General features: G+C 39.3%; 2 protein-coding genes across 5 annotated transcripts in view; both read right to left on the reverse strand.

The window, feature by feature from the left end:
* Nucleotides 1-17,551, reverse strand: part of ANK3 (ankyrin 3) — a 524,774-nt gene that overhangs the window by 210,977 nt on the left and 296,246 nt on the right. For all 4 annotated transcript variants that reach the window (XM_060108675.1, XM_060108669.1, XM_060108681.1 and 1 more), the window contains exons 5-7: nucleotides 10,654-10,752; nucleotides 5,380-5,565; nucleotides 3,403-3,501 (exon numbers count right to left, since the gene is read on the reverse strand). In XM_060108675.1, coding sequence (XP_059964658.1) covers nucleotides 3,403-3,501; nucleotides 5,380-5,565; nucleotides 10,654-10,752 — 384 coding nt within the window. The remainder of the gene's footprint in view (nucleotides 1-3,402; nucleotides 3,502-5,379; nucleotides 5,566-10,653; nucleotides 10,753-17,551) is intronic.
* LOC132498787 (SWI/SNF-related matrix-associated actin-dependent regulator of chromatin subfamily D member 2-like) lies at nucleotides 457-2,821 on the reverse strand. Its single transcript, XM_060113302.1, is given in 3 exon segments — nucleotides 457-1,922; nucleotides 1,925-2,038; nucleotides 2,758-2,821. Coding segments are annotated over 3 exon segments (1,644 nt in total).

Raw genomic sequence — 17,551 nt, forward strand, 5'->3', positions numbered from 1 at the left:
AACCCCAGCTTACTCCTGTACAAAAAAAGTGGCTCCTGCATAGAAAAACCTGCTCCACGAATAGTGCAAATACCCAAAGGAAAGGGAAAAAAACCAGCAGCAAGGCTGGGCTGGTAGGAATAGCAAAGAACTTTGGTTTGGAAAGGCTATAGGAAGAGTGTGAGCTGTGCCCCTTTTCCTCGCCCAGCTGCCCAGAGCCACCGCTGACACTCGCCCCAAGGGGGTCTGTAAACAAGCAAAGCCAGGGGCCTTTGCGATGTCCAAGCACAGCCTCCAGGTCCTACTTGGGCCTGCCTGCAGGGGGCACAGGAGGCCTCTGCTGTGAATCCAATTAAAGCCAACGTGTAAGTAGTAAGGCTTTGGGGACTAAGCAACAAGGAATCCTCTCACTACACTTATGAAACTAAAGCTGGGGAGCAGAAGGTGACAGGAGACACCCCTCACCCCCTCCTTGTCCTACATGTCTGTGCCCCAGAGGGCGGTCCCCTTCCAGGCTGAGGAGGGGGGTGCTCCAGGGCAGGGAAGAAAGGAAGGGATCCCTGAGCCTGAGGTCAGGCGGATTCCCGGCACTTGTTCCAGTTCCTGCCTTTGCTGCTGCACCCTGGCAAAGACGTGCCTCCCCACTGCTTCCTGGGCCCAGGGCTGGTGGTAGAAAGCAGCTCGTCTTTCCTCTTCAGGATTCCCAATTACATCAGTGATGATCTTGAGGTCCCGGTGCTGGGAACGGAGCCATTCCTGGATGAAGTCCTGGGGGTCAGTGCTAAAATTGAGCATGAAATCCCTCTGGGTCTTCAGCTGGTTGATGGACTCTGTGGTCTCATGGATCTTGACATCAAGGGAGGCGATCTGCTGATTGGTGGTAGAGGCCGGAAAATTGCTCATCTGGGCCTTGAGTGGGTCATCCACCTCCACATCAATGTCATAACAGGCTGTCTTCTTCTGGTCGTTAGGGTCCACGCTCATGACATGGTTGATGACAATGGGGTCTGGATGCTGCAGCAACTCGGCTAGCTTCATGGGAATCTCAGAGAAACAGAGCCGGCCACATCTGAAGATCTGGCGGAAGTACTGGTTGCAGCTGATGTACTCCCGCTCGTGGCCGTCCTGCAGCTGGTTGTGTTTGACATAGAGCCACAGGGCCTGCATGATGGCAGCCCTCGTGTGTGTGTGCACCCCCAGCAGCCTTGCCAGTCGGGGGTCCAACTTGTACTGGGGAGGCTGATGATCCAGCATGAGCAGGCGGGTGCACTTGACGTTGAGGTCTCCGGGCCGTTTCACCTGGAAGCCATCTGTCTCCTGGGTGGTGGGCATCCGGTGCCACTCCACCAGGTGGTTGTCAGGCCCGTACAGTTCCTTGTCCAGCTCAATGACGAGGCTCTTAAGGACTGAAGAAAACTTCCTCTTCTGTTTCCTAGGATCATCCAGCAGTTTTCCCTCTACTCGGAGTTCCCAGGAAGCCACTGGGTCCCCTGCGGTTCCTGCACTATCACCTTCTGCCTTGCTGGGACTGAACGTACTAGAAATATTGATCCACAGCTTTCGTTTTTGCGTCAGAGGCTTTTTGATGGCCTCCTGGATCTCCATCCGCTTTCGAGCAATGGTCTGGTCCAGCTTCCGCTCAAAAGCCAAGAGATCCATGTACACCTGAGGCTCTGGGACAAGCTCCCGAATTCACTGAGGTAGAACTTTATCTGCCACTTTCCTCCTCTTTAACCCCTGGCGCTGGGCAGGCATCGGGGGCTGGGCCTGGGGCACAAGCAGGCGTTTTCGGAATGGCTCCATCATGGTGGGTGGCATGCCAGGTCGAAGTGGAGCAGCTGTGCCAAATGGGGAGCCTGCAGGGGGTCCCACCTGCAAGCCAGCCATGGGCATCCAGCTCCCTGGTGGCCTGCCAGGCCTCTGGTACTGCACCGCAGGGCCCCGGGGCCCCCCATGCCTCTAGCTGGCCCGGGCCCCCTGAGCGCCGGTCTGGGCAGCGCTCCGGGTCCCGATGGCAGAGGCGGAGCTCCCAGGGCCGCGGCCCGACATCGCTCTATCCCTGGAAATAGCTTTTATATTAGCCCATTCTGAGTTCGTATTAATTTTTATAGAACTAATGAATTATAAGAACGAAAAGAAAAATGAACCCTTAACATCAGCGGAGGGAGGCGGAAGACTGGAGGGGTGAAGAGCTTTGGGGCTGAAATTCTGCCATTCCTCATTTGCTAGCTCTGTGATCTGCACCAGCTATTTCTTATCTCTAAGCCTTGGTTTCCCCTTCTGTAACACAAGGATAAGTAACACTTTTCTTGATATAAGAATAAATGAGATAAAAATGCTCAGCTTGGTATCTGCTTCAAAGATGGTATTACTTTTACTGCTGCTACAACTACTGCCGGTACTAGTATTATGATTGTTCTCTCTATCGGGTCTATTGCCACTTTTCCCCTAACAAGTGAGGTTTTTAGCAAAAATAATACTTCAAATGCTATGTGCAAAATCACAGCGCTGCTGGTGCTGATGAGTCAGGCACTGCGCTAGGTGCTCTGGGTACGCTCACTCCTATTTCTCAGTGACCCAGTGCAGGAGTGCTGATGTTATTTTTTTTAATCACCATTTATTATTTAATTTCATAATCCATATTAACTTCATCTTACCAATGAGGAAACTGATGGACACAGAAAGAAAAGTTAAATCCAAAACTGGAACCCAGGGAGTCTGAATCCTGAGTCCCCACATCCAGCCACTTCTCTATGCTGCTTCCTACCTTGTTTCTACTTCTGATGATGCTGTTGCTGACGATCAGGCCTAGAGCTAGACCAGCTTTTACATTCGGGGCCATATTACTCTGGATGTCTGAGTTGCTGTCCAGGAGTACACATGACACAGTAATTCCTTTCCCTATGATTATGAGTTTACTTAGGTTACAGAATCATGTTACTCATTCTGAAAGTTTATAGGGGACAGAAGATAAGAGCAAAAGGTGACCTCTATTATTTGGGTTCTAAAGTTTGGGTCTTATCCAGACATTCCAACTCATTCCCACCTGGAAGATCAAGACCCTGATTTCTAGAGCACTGTTAGTGCCATCCGACCCATTTCTACAGTCTCAGAAATTTCAACTTGGGGGACAGTTTGTAGTTTCCAGTCATCATCATTTAAATCACATTTTCTATATGTTCACTTAAATACTTATCACCCACCCCTACTCCCGACCCCGATCTTGGTTTTCTTTTCCTCCTAGGAAATAGGCACACCTGTATGCAAGCAAGAAAATGCACTAGGATAAGTAGACATCACACCTTCCACTGACTGGGAGGACCCTTGGAGGTCAACTGTCTAGACCTCCTCCTCACGTTGGGGAAGGAAGGTTAAGAATCGTTTCAAATGCTTGAAGCGCACATCAGACTGCAGCACTCTTACCCGCGCAGTGAAGTCCACGGCTGCCGCTCGGTTTAACAGCAATGTGGCTACGTTGATATTTCCGTAGTGAGCAGCTATGTGGAGCGGAGTGAAGCCACTCTGGAAAGAAAACAGAGCAGACGTTCAACTGACTCCTGCCGGCCCCTTGTCTGACATGTTAATACCATAACCCTGCCCAGATAAAAACGAGGAAGCAAAATATGCTGAGGTCCACATTCCATTCTGTACTAGGTTTCTTTCTATTAGTGCCAATTGCTCATAGGATTTCAAAGAGGTGCCAAACTCACAGGCAGAGGAATAGCCAGGAAGGAACCAAGGGTGGAGACAGAGCCATTTTAGTAATCCAGGAGCGCAACTACACAGAAGCCAATGTTTCCAAAAGTTAAAATAGGGATGACAAGAAATATCTTGACAGCTCGAAGAAAGTTCGATTAGTACCGCTGTTTTATTATTCATAGAATTGTCCATTGAAACTCTGTCAAAATTTAACTTGTTTTATATATTCAATATAGAGTCAAATGAACAAATGGTAAAAGCCAATTTTAATGATGAAAGCAATTTGGGGGGAAGAGGTACTATTACAAATTGGTCTTGAATCATGGTGAATGCATTTCATAAAGAAATCAACAAGCTGGTCTCTTTAGTAGCAAATGCCTACTCGATAACACATTTTTCTGGATTATTCACACCAAGGTCATTTTACTTCCTTAAAAAAATGCTAAAACATGCAGCGATTCACTTAGTCCCCAAAGATTTAAACCTTATAGGAACTAGATGCATTTCTAAATTGTTAACAAGCTTCTCAGCCATGCTAGCGATCTGACTGAGTCTTGTCAAGGGTGGGTCATGTGTGTGCCCTTCTGAGGTAACTTTCATCTTGCTGACACCACTGAGGTTAAGTGTCATGCAGAACTCTAGAGACCCAATCCTAGATGAGTAGAATGACAGGGTTGTCTGCAGCTTTAGGTACAGCTGATAAGTTTCTCAAGTGTCAAAACGCTTCATGTCACAGAACGCTATTGAAACACCCTTACGTTTCAAGGCTTCCTCATACTTCCTTTCAAACACCAGGTTCAGCTGCAGAAAGCCCTGGTAATCAAACTACTATCTTCTCTGGCACATGCTACTTTGAGGGCGGGGGTGTAAAGCAGGTATCTAGCCTACAGAAGGCAACGCAAAGAGGAAGGGAAAGAAATGAAGTAGCGGCATTAAGAAATGGGAAAATGATGATGCAGCTATAGATCGTATGTACACGTATATATATATATATATACCTCTGTTGTTCTATTCACCACCATCTAGGTTAACACATTTGGAAGCAAAGAGGAGGAAAAAATGAACGGTTAGTTTGCTGTCGGTGATAATGGATGGCAGAAAGCTCATGACAGCTAAGTGACGGGGATGAAAGCTCTGATGGAAGCACAATAGGCACAGAAAGAAAGCTAGACTGAATGAAGGGCTACAGGATGGCCTATTCCAAATGCCATATTTCCTTCACCGAGACTCGCAAGTGTCCAGACCAAGGGAGTTGTTGGCTGGGACCCTGGCTGCTGGCATGGTTTCCACAGCTGATCCATACTCAGTGCATTGCCTGCCGTCTTCGAGAGCAACCAAAGGTTTATTTTGTGCACACTGTGGCTAGCGTTTTGTAATTTTTCACCTTGATGTTTGAGCGGACGTGTTAACTACGTTAAAAATATATGTTCAAAGGGAGGACACTATTGGGTACGTTATCCATTGGTGTCTTTTGAGGTGGCCTCCTGTTAGCACACATAGGGCAGCACCCACAGTTCCCTCCCAGCTTTAGATGCCAAGGGCGGGGGATGTGCCTTCAGCTGGATGACCTGGGCGCTTGATTTTACTCCTTTCAGTGCAGTTAAGTGTCTGGAATAAGCTCCAAAGGGAGCCCAGGCCTTCTTCACACTTGGGTGCCTCACATAGGACGCTGCGCGAGGGGCTCGTTTCCCAGGTCCTCACCTTCGACTCCACATCTGCATTGTTGTCATTCTGCAGCAGCAGGGCGGCAGCTTTCGTGTCATCTTTGCGGGCAGCGATGTGAAGAGCTGGAAGACGCACTTTTCCTTTCGTGTCGTTTTCTAGCAGGAGTGACACTACTTGATCGTGACCTTGCTGCAAAGCTACTGCCAACGGTGTGAAGCCATCCTGCAAAGAGACAGATGGGTCATGACTGGTCCCTATGGATATTTTCTTCTTCATTAACAAATAAGAAGGTGACCGAGTGACCAAGTGTCAATTTTTGTTCAGGGTTATTAAAGCTGACACACTCAATTAGACATATATGTGGAAAGAAATTTAAAACTACACATATACCAAAGCAGGAAATAATTTAAAAATTTGTAATAAGTTTATGGGTTTCTTTCTGTGGAAAAAGTGGATATATTTCAAAAGTTCTACCTAAAGAAGAAAAAGATGGCAGAATTTCAGTATCCATAAAATAATCTTAGCGGAAACAATTACCTCTCGGGTTAAATCCAGGCAAATTTTTCAAAGGAGTTCATTTAAATAAGCTGTAAACATTTCCAACTGATAATTTAAAACTGTTTCATCCAGTACCTTGTTGCCTAGCATACCCTGTCTGCTTCATCACTGTACCTTGTGGCCTAGTGTATATCTGGTGCTCAATTAGTATATGTGAATTAATGAACTATACTCACTGCTGTTTTAAGAAAGATATACATGAAAGACTCGTGGCTTCTCTGACCAATGAAAGAAGGGATCATACAAAATGTGACTAAAGGCAATTCAGACATACACACACATCTATACATTGAGTCTTCCCACTGTATGGCCCTGGAACTTGACAAAGAGAAGACAGCTACAGATTTCACTGTGGTTAATTAATTTGTGGATGATCTGCTGACTGTAGAACACATAGCACAGAGCAGAACATCCCAGGACTGGCTCCCAAATTTTAATTCTGCAATGCTTTCATTATCACACACTCAAAAGAACATTTCAAAATTATTTTTACTAAACAATTGGCAAGTAAGTTACTTATTATTTTATTCAGGTCATGATATTTTACATCTGTAGTCCCCGTGGCACAAATCGAGAGCTGCTCTAATGGACGAGTGCTTATAAGGGAGAAAGAAAAATCAGTTACTTGCATACTCATATCTTGTTGGTTTTCCTAAAAGACCACTTTCACCATTTTATTCCTTGCTGGAAAACACCTACCACTCCTACCACTTATTTGGCTGAATGCAAATCAGCACATTTATATTCAAAGATGTGTAAAATATTGGCCCCAAGTGCCTAAGTGACAGTATTGCCCAGGTTCTTCTCGTATAAATCATCTCCATTCTCCTCACTAACTGTGGACGTGCGGACTATCTCCACCCTGGCATCTAAACTCAGGCTATTTGCTGCACCCTGAAACGCCCTCCTTGTTCTACATACACAAATTCTATCTATGCTCCAAGCCTCAAGATCTGGCTGAAGTTCCACTTGCTGCTTTCAACTTTCCCAAGAAGACCCAAATGAGGAAGAGGATGAGCATTAACACAACCAGAAGGACATTCCCTGCAACCATATGTAAGATAACAGAGAAAGGCTGGATACAACCTGGACGTCATCAAAATGATATCACAGGTTACACTTAGGGACATAAAGTTGAGAGTGTAATTTAATGTTATGGGAAAGGGAATCTACATAACCATGTAAATATAGGATCTCATTTTCGTTAAGAGAAATGTATGCATTGTGAACATGGACAAAAAATCTGGATGAATAAACAGAATGTTATCTCTAGGGAAAATTAACCATGGCTTTTTCTTCTTTTCCCTTTTTATTGTACTTTCTCATTTATTTAATATATTACTTTTGGAAAAAAAGAGAAAAATACATTTTAAAAAATGGAATGGTGAAAGGAAAATTGTGTATTAAGAGTTAACGTTGCATCTCACTTTTAAAACCTGAGCAAAACCTAAGGGGTAAAAATGACAGCTCACTTCTGTTCTGCAGGAAAATGAAATGGCTACATTTCCACTGATAGGAATTTTTCAATTCACAGGGCCTATACATAAAGGAAACTACCTTGCACCAGAAAATCAACTGCAGCTGAGACATTAGCACTGATAAGAATGTGCTTCCTGCACAAACCAATTAAAGACACAAAGTACCAGCCCTAAGGTGTTAACAGCTAAAATTAGCAGCTCTAGATTTTGTTTCCAAACCAAGTTTAAACGGTTTGGTTTGCTCTGTACAGTTATTCTTAAGAGAAAAATACAAGTCGAAAGGAAATGTGATAGGAGCTCCTTGAGAAACTTCACTGCCTTGTGGAGTGTCTGGCACACAATAGGTGCTTAATAATTACTTGTGCCATATAAGTGAACAAATAAATTTACCTCATGCTTCAAAATTTTGATTAGTGAAAGAAGGAAGATATCCATGGAGAAGAAGGAAGATATACATGGAAAAGATATAAATGTAGTACACAGAAATACAGGAAAGGTTTCAAAAACCACAACCATGCCAAAGACTTGATACATATGGACAAGGTACATATGGAAGAAAAAATGTATTGATGGATCTTGGCAATATCACATCATATAATAAATTAAAAATCCTATTAAAATTTTTCCATCTAAGGAATCCTTTCATTGCCCACTACTGTTCATTCTGTAAATACAGACTTCTGTATAAATGATACCAATATTATTGCAAATCGTAGTTAGAACATTGTGTGAATGAAACATCTTATTTCTTGCTGTTATTTTTAGTCTCTAGTACTAATAATCCAAAAGGAGATAAAAATTCAGTCAAAGCTTCAAATAGCTCTAGATAATCAGATAGATGTTGTTTATATAGTGATGTACGAGCACTCTCATGAAGACATGGATGTGATTTGTTCTTAGAACATTCATTCATTCATTTATTTTTTAAAGCTACCAAAAAAAAACCCCCAAAAACCTCTTGAAATTAATATAAAGGAGTAAAAAAAATCTATTTATCTGCATTATCTATCTATCTATCTACATATCTCTATCTATCTATATATCTATCATCTACATATCTACATATATATCATCTACATATCTATCTACCTACCTACCTGTCTGCATATCTATCTACCTACATATCTATCTACATATCTATCTACCTATCTATGTACATATATATCTATCTACATATCTCTATCTACATATGTATCATCTACATATCTATCTATCTACCTATCTATCTAGATATCTATCATCTACATATCTATCTACATTATCTATCTATCTATCTGTCTATCTACCTACCTACCTACCTACCTACCTATCTTCTTGCTAAAAGACTGAATTAGTTGTTTAAGGATCTCATATAATATTTCTTTTTACTTGGTTGTAGTGCCTCTTTTGGGGCCTTGAAAGCTTAAAAAAAATTGGAGAACTCAGTGAGTTACTGATAATTAGCTGACAAGTTAACTCTAATCTATTAGCAGTTAATTTGGCTTATATTCGCTTCTAAAGGAGAGACACTTGATGCTCTGTCCATTGCAGCCTGAAAAAGAATACTACCTGTCCTTCACAGAAGAAAACAGTACTAAGGAATTGCTGTCATCAGGACATTTTATATTATTTCGTATTTCCATCTAAAAATGCAAATGGATTTTCTCTTCTACAACAACTGCTGCTGCCCATTCTCCCTGCAAAGCATGATGAGACCTGTGCTTCTTCGTACTTGAGGGACTCACTCAGGCTACTTCCTCCCAGTGTGAGGATGGGCCCTGCTCGACGTCTACAAATGTTGGTTCCTTTGTTATTTCTTACCAAGCTCTAAGGATATTATTGTTTAAAAATACATTCTCAAGATAAAAATCACCAAGAGAACTGAAGGGTATGAAGTGAAAAGTAAGGCTCCCTCCTAATTTTCAGAATAAACCATTGGTAACAATACACTACGGACATTTTCCTGTATCGGTACATAGTCTTGTCTCCTTGTTAATAGTGCAGAAGAACATTTTACTGTCTAAGTAGAGCAGTATTTATCCAATGACGTCCCTATTTGTCCTTCCCAGTTTTTAAAAAATTGTCATTAGTAATCATATTGTTGAGCTTTTCATATAATAACTATTTTTTTGGCATTATCTTCTAATATATGTGACAGAAATTCTTTGAAGTGGAATTGCTATGTAAAAAGGTGCATACATACTAATTTTGATAGTTACTGCTTCTGCAAAAGTGTTGCAACCAATTGTCAACTTCACCAATAAGGTAGTTAAGTTCCAATTTTTTCTACCCCTTGAATTTCTTCCTCATCCCATGGGCAAAAGACTGGATCTCATTCTTTATCTGATTAATAAATTAATACTTCTTTGACTAAGAGGGAGGGTGAGGTATTTTAAACATTTATGGTCATTTGTATTTCTTTTTGTGTGAACTGCTTCTTCATTTACTTAGTGGTTTCCCCTGAAGGCATAATCTCAAAAACTGGGTGAGGTTATATGCAATCCCTGTATTGTCATCTTTCTTGTGCCATTCAGGAAATACTTCAGAATGAAAGTCAGAGGAGTGGTATTATGACAGGGATAACCCTACATCTGTTCTAATTCATTGTTTTGTTAAAAATAAAGAATACCCAAACATTGGTCCTTTATTATTAGCAATAGATTTCTAGTGATACACTTTACAAGGGATCACAATCTTCCATCCAGATTAGTTTAAAAAATAAACTGTATTACCTAAAACAGTACCAGTGACTTAAATAACTTTTTATTTTTAAATAACTCCTCTATTCCTGACTGCAAATGTTTTTTTTAAATACCACTTTTATCTAGTATTTAAAAATGTGTACTAGTTTTGTTTAGAAGTGTGAGTTTAATTAGTTTACTTTAGAAATATATAAATCCAATCATTATAATTATGCTAGCTTAAATTTGGAAAAAAACAGATTTAAAACTTATGTTTTATCACAAAAATATTTCAAAACAGTGGCTGCCTTTGAGAGAAAATTGTAAGAAGCAGATAAGTGTTCTCAAGCAAATATGTAAATAGCAAATAAACAGCTCAGTTATAGGGTAGAGCCAGGCATTTAAGAGCAGAAAGGGTATCTATGCAGTGGAAGATTCTTGAAAGACTAGGAATAGAATTTTCTAATATATTTCATAAAAACTTGCGAGCCCACACATTAATATACAACTGCAGTGAAATACCAGTGGGACAAATTCTCAATTTACAGCTTCAGGTTTATAAAATGCCCTATAAACATGTGAACTTACCCATGGAAAGAACCAAAGTGTCTTACCTCCGTGGCCAGGCTCTGGCTTGCACCATTGTCAAGGAGAAACTTGACAACTTCCAGGTGGTTCTCCTGGGCCGCCATATACAATGGTGTGAAACCATTCTGCAAAATAAGAATTAAAATGTTTGTGGCTTTTTAAAGCAAATCTATCTTTCCACTGTACTGATGATATTATATATTCCAGGAAATCTCACACATAATAATTTTAATAATACTTTAATATATTCATATTTATTAGAAAACCTAAGCACCATAATTTAAGCAGAATGTATAATTCACAATTATACTTCCTAATTCATAGTTTGAGTGTGGTTCATTGCTACTTAAGTATAATTCATACCAATATATCCACTTTAGATAAATATGTACATTCATTTAACCATCAACTACTTACTGAGTGTTTACCATGAGTAAAGGATTTTACTAGACGCCATGAGAATATGCAGAAAAATACATTTGGTCATTGTCCCAATGAATCTTTTTTTATCCCAAGCAATAATTATTTATCTTAAATAAAATATGTAATACTTTTACATAAAATTAAACACCTGAAATAGCTTCTACTTTGGAAAGAATTTATATTAATTTCATACAGCTTCAAACTTACCACAGATGGGGTGACTTAGAGCAAAGGAAAGAACACCAACTTGAAAAGGGTATATCTTCAATTTTAAAGTAGAATTCTATTAGTAGTCTACTTTTTATAAGTATCCTTCCTTGCATTTTTTGCAAAGACATGTTCAGAATACATACACACACGTTCATGTATTATATATTCTATTGTGCATCTTTGTCTGAAATGTGCCCAACTGCCAAGGAACTTGGAAGCAAATGAATACATACATCTTAAGCTTCTTAGTAAAAATATGTTGCATATATGTTTGTTCTCTAAAACAATGTATTTCACATCTATGAAATACTGTAATATTTAAAAAATATAAGATGTAAGATATATACACCAAAACAGGTATTTTTCAAACTATAATAAATTCTCTTTGAATAAGATTTTCAGAATTCAGTCCTATTTAACTGAATGATCTGGAAATTTTGTTGTTTACACTATGCAATCTCAAAGAATAAATGTAAATACATTCTAAATTAAATGTTACCAAACATTACTCAAAACTTTGTGATTCAAAAGGTTTAGGTTAATTATTATAAGTATTAATTACTATATGATGAATAACATAATTCAGCCTCTGGTAACCTCACTTTTTTGGTTTATACCTCAGAATTAGGAAGTTAGTTAAAAATATTCTTGATAGAAGCATTATCACATAATAAATCTACCATAGCATATATACTTTATTCATCAGAGAGTTCCTCTATTCTACTTATTCTATTTTATACATAAATGTAATAAACTAGGTTATTTGGTTGCCAAACTCAAGATTAGAGACACCAAATTAGAGTCAGTAGAATATGACACGGTAGTCAAGCTTCTTCCTTTTAAATTATCTACCTAGTAACATCACTAAGTTCACTGCTGCTTTGTTCTGTTATGAAAGATTTTATCAATTTTAAACACGAAACATGGAAAAACTGCAACCCAATGTGTGTGTGTGTGTGTGTGTGTGTCTGCGTGGGTTTCATCTCTGTCACTCTTCCCAGAGCTATGAAGGAACCTGAAATCTGTTTAGGATACCCTTTATCATACTGCTATTTTCTCATTTTCTTATTTGACCGAAATGAAAGATTGTTTAATCCTTGGCTGATTTAAATATCTCTTAACCAAAAAAAAAAAAGGAAAAATATTAAAAAGAAAAGAAAGGTGAAAACCAGTGTGGATTTTTATCACTCTATGAACTGAGTATATCTTTCCACATCACCCAAAATTTCCAGATGGAAGATTCAGATTTTAGGAGTAAAGTTCTTAAGGAAAAATTCCAAAATGGATGTCATTCTCTTGGACATAAATATCAAGTAGATAATATATGTCAGTGGATTCTCAACTTCAGGGCAGAGGTCTGCTGTAGTTCAAGTTACCTAAGAAACACTGGTTCACCTATAAATGCCTGGTTTCTAGCCCAGTGTACCTGCGCACTGTTCTGGAGGAAACCTGCCAGAACCAAACAAACATTTCATGACCCCTGAAGGAAACCCAAAACTAGGCACTGAGGTTTAGGAGATGCTGTTCTTACAGATCTGGAGCTTCCAAAGAGTGGTTCTTAAGAAATACAACTTTTAGATCACTCTGTGTGCCCTTTTCACAATGGCAGAGAGTGAAATGTGTACAACTGGAATTTCTCAGAAATAATACGTAGACACGGGTCACAGCAAGATGGGGTTCTGTAGTGAATAGTTTCCACAATAGCTTTTCCTCTTGTTTTTTGAGTGCTTGCCATTGTACCACTATTACCTGAAAGCTGGTCATTTTCCGAATGGTCACATTCTTTCATATTGTTTCATTTTTATATATTTTTATGGATATATAATTCACACACCAAAAAACTCACTCTTTCAAAGTGTAAAATTTAGTGGTTTTTTAAGTCTGTTCACAAAGTTGGGCAACCATCCCCACCATCTAACTCCAGAACATTCCATCACCTCATAAAGGAACCCTGGACCATTAGTATTCATTCCTCATTTGCCCCTCCTCATGTCCTCTGGCAACCACTCATCTGCCTTCCATCTCGATGGATTGGTCTGTAGTAAAAATTTCATGTAAACGGAATCATCCAGTATATGGCATTGAATGGTCTCATTCTACTTCTGCTGACCATAGTGACACAATGGTTTTGGTGAGGCCTCCATAATGGAAATTTCAATTTTATACTGGGTATTTGAGTGTGTGTGTTTGTGTGTTTATTTTGGTCCCTTCCTTTGGCAGTATTGTTTCTGTTTTCTTTAGAGGAACTACATCTTCACGGATGTGTAGGTAGGACTTGTCTTGGTTGGACTTTGAAGTAAACTGGCCTGCCCTTCTTCAACCACAGGGTGGACACACGTGCGGCATGGCTCTGCTTGCTCTTCCATGTCTATTCTATGTCCTTCTCAATTCTCTTTTCTACCAAATCTCCCCTCCCCACCCTCGAATGGCCTGTAGAGACTGTATCAAAGGGCAACCTTACCCTTTAGCTTCTGATTAGGTTCTCTCACTCCGACTACCTAGTTTCCAAAGCTTTCTGAAAGCTTCTTTAGCCTTCTATTCTATGGGTTCCTCATATAATTCCAAATTGCTGAAGTTATTTGGATTAAAGCAATAGAGACTAACACTAATTAATACAAATTTCGTTTATTGGGAAAGGATCAACAAGGCGTGAGAACACATACACACTAGTTATGGTTCTAGGAAGATAATTATAAGCATCTTTTTGAAAGAGTGAATAACAAAATTTACCATTACTCTCTAGTGCAAAGAGGGTTAAGGCACAGTAATCCAGTGTAGATGACCTAGAGCTGTAATGATTTTTCATGAAATAGCACCTGGATTGGGAAGATGGTAATATTTCAGAAAGAATGTTATTTTTCTCCTAAGAGAAAAAAGTACATCACTGGTTTTATATTAATTTCCTAACTTAGGAAATTTCCAAAACAAAGAGCTGACCAAAAAGGAACATATGGGTGGCCCAATTTACATTTCCTTTTCTGTAGCAACAATACACTGAATTCTCAAAAGGCTCAAGACTGAGTATGCTTTTTGATGTCTGATTTTATCCAATATCTTCAGTACCTTCTGCTCTGAATATGCTGTTATTATAAATATTGTGGTGTTATCATAAGTATGCAAAGTTGCAGACTTATAGTTTTATAGACAGTACTGAGGCATGCTACCTAATACCCACTAAAATAAAACAAAATAAAATAAAATAAAAATGAAATGAAACAATATAAATAAGGGCTTAAATTTCATCCATGAAATTTTATCCACCCTTGTTTCCTCCAACCAAGCCTTTGTATATCATAAAGTGCTGTTATTAATTAAAATGTTAAGGGCATGGTGATATATTTGTACTGATTTACATATGCTACTAATTTTTGTGAAGCTTGTTTACATCAGAGGTGTGTTATTAGTTTAAAGGTCAGAAAGGCTCTATCTGGACCACACCCATTGTCTGACTTCATCAGGACCTGACCTCCCCCCACCCACAGGAAACATTAAAAAACCCAGAAAGACAAAGGAAGCATTGGTTTAATTAAAGGGTCTTGTCTTTGTTAAAACCACTGTGAAAACCTGTCAATTTAGAATACTTTGAGAGTTAAAATATTATATGAAATAGACTTTGCTTCTTTATAAACATAGTTGGTACCTTATATTATAGAATAAAGACAGAGAAGGAGAAAAGTGTAAGGGATGCCATTTGACATGGCAGTTTGAGATTTTTCAAGAGCAAACACTGTTAATCATTGTTGTACTTCATTTAAAGTATTAAGAACTTAGTAGAGTTAAGAAGTTAGGAGTCGTAGTAGAGTTCTTTAAAATCACAGTTTAGTTATCTAACCCAATTTCTTTCTTAGGGTAGGCCTAAATGATTCCTGGAATGTTAAGTAATATAAGAAAGAGTTAACTAACTTATTAAGACCTAAGATCAAGGCAATGACAAAAATTATTACAAGAATATCCACAAATTCCTAGTTTATAGAGCCTCAGTTCATCAGAACTTGATATTGTCCCATGCCATTTTTATTTTCAAGGAGAATTTTTATATTTAAGGAAGGTGAGGGGCTCTCTTTATGCTGTTTCTTGTCAGCTATTAAATATTGTCTATAGGATAAAATTTCACTTAGATAGGGATACACTTTCTTGAATAATAATATTCCTGGGATGTTTTATGTTCTGCCACCAAATGGAATTTCACTGCATTTCATGTCATTATTGCTTGCTGTTCTTTAAAGTTCCTTTTGAAAAGTTGCTACCAGGAATTATCTTTGAAACTCCATTGGGCTGCATGGTGATCTCATTACTTATTCTGTCCACAGAACGATGCAGTTCAGAAAGCTTCTGGGGGCAGGTGTCCAGGGGAAAGGGGGGCAGGTTTTCTGTCAAGTGGGTGGCTGGGTATTCCAAGCACAGCTGCAAGGAACAGAGAATTTCACAGCCCACGTTCTCCTTCCGCATTTCATCATCAGGAGAGGATGTGTATACATTGAAATCAAATATGGTTAGGATTTTATTTCAACTACAGCTTCTCCCAGGGATTGCAGAGAACGTTTAAAACCACGCCTCCTCTGAACATTAGTCATGAATGTGCATAATGTTTAAAAGAAGGGAAGGTTAATTTTTCGAATAGGAAAATGAAAATGGACTGAAGAGTTTTCCCACTATCTCAGAGCTTAACACTAGCTATTTCCTAAGTGAGAAATTACAGGGGCATTTAAAAATAATTGGTTGAAAACCATAATGCTCCCCTTGTGGTCAGCTGGTCTGTATTTCTCTTCAAGTACCATACTTGTCAATATTCAACTTTATATCACTCCTTTCTGGAAAAGCTTTATTACTGTAAGTGAGCTATCAAAGGGAATCAGCACAGGTGGCATAGACTATGTAACAAATGTCCAACCATAGGGAACTAGAGGTTAGACCAATTATACAAGAAATCATGTAGTTGGAAGTACAGTGCCGTTTCTTTTCCACGACACTTATTCAATGGCATCAGAGCTTTCATCGCTACAGTGGGAGTAACAAGGGAGAGAATCACTACAATTCTGTGGACCCATAAAATATAAGAGGCTCCTGTTATCCAAAGATAATCAGTACTGGAAAAGACTGAGGAAATCAAGTGCATTTAAAGTGGAGATCAAAAGGCCGCAGTAAATAATGAAAAAAGTTAGATTGAGACTTCATCTTGAAAGAGAAAACCAGACCTTGTAAAAATGACTTTATATGATTTAACGAAAGGTAAGTTACAACTGCATTCATGTACAGGTTCTCAGAGTGAATGAAGACTAAACCAACTATGATTTTGGGGGCGAAAATGTATGATGTTCTTCCAACAAAATTATATGACGGCTTGACATCCTTCACTTTTTATTTTCAGAGCATAAGCAAAAAGATAGTCCTTTTGCAAAAACTACTTGGGAACCAAAGGCCTCACCTAATTTTTTTTCTTCATTTAATCTTTTGATTTTCAAATCATTCGAGTTTGAAACACTGTCAGGAAATCATCCAAATTCTTCACACAGTCTGGGCAACTACTGCCAGAAAGTCACGACACCACAGCAGTCCTCCAGCATCATTTTCCCTGACTTCATGAAATCCTACATCTTTTGCAAAACTTGCAGCTTTGTTCTACAGTTGGTTGTTGGTTCAAAATCTAATACCCTGAGGTAGATACTGACGAACGAGGATAGATGTCAGCCTTCAGCTGGAAGGAATGTTTGAGTAGGGGCCAGTTTTAACAATGGTCAGGTCCTTAGAGATGATCACACTAAGTGAAGTAAGTCAGAAAGAGAGAGACAAACACCATGTGATGTCACTTATATGCGGATCTAAAATACGACACAAATGAACCTATCTACGAAACAGACTCACAGACATAGAGAGTCTGTGAGTCTGTTTCGTAGATAGGTTCATTTGTGTCGTATTTTAGATCCGCATATAAGTGACATCACATGGTGTTTGTCTCTCTCTTTCTGACTTACTTCACTTAGTGTGATCAATACCCTGTGATAAACCATAATGGAAAAGAATGCGAAAAAGAATGTATATATATATATATATATATATGTATGTATGTATGTATAACTGAATCACTTTGCTGCACAGCAGAAATTAAAACACTGTAAATCAACTATACTTCAAAAAAAAATTTTTTTTTTTTTTTCTTTTTGCGGTATGTGGGCCTCTCACTGTTGTGGCCTCTCCCGTTGCGGAGCACAGGCTCCGGATGCGCAGGCCCAGCGGCCATGGCTCACGGGCCCAGCCGCTCCGCGGCATATGGGATCCTCCCAGACCGGGGCA

Source organism: Mesoplodon densirostris, chromosome 1 (assembly GCF_025265405.1).
Source record: "Mesoplodon densirostris isolate mMesDen1 chromosome 1, mMesDen1 primary haplotype, whole genome shotgun sequence".
Taxonomy (NCBI): Eukaryota; Metazoa; Chordata; class Mammalia; order Artiodactyla; family Ziphiidae; genus Mesoplodon; species Mesoplodon densirostris.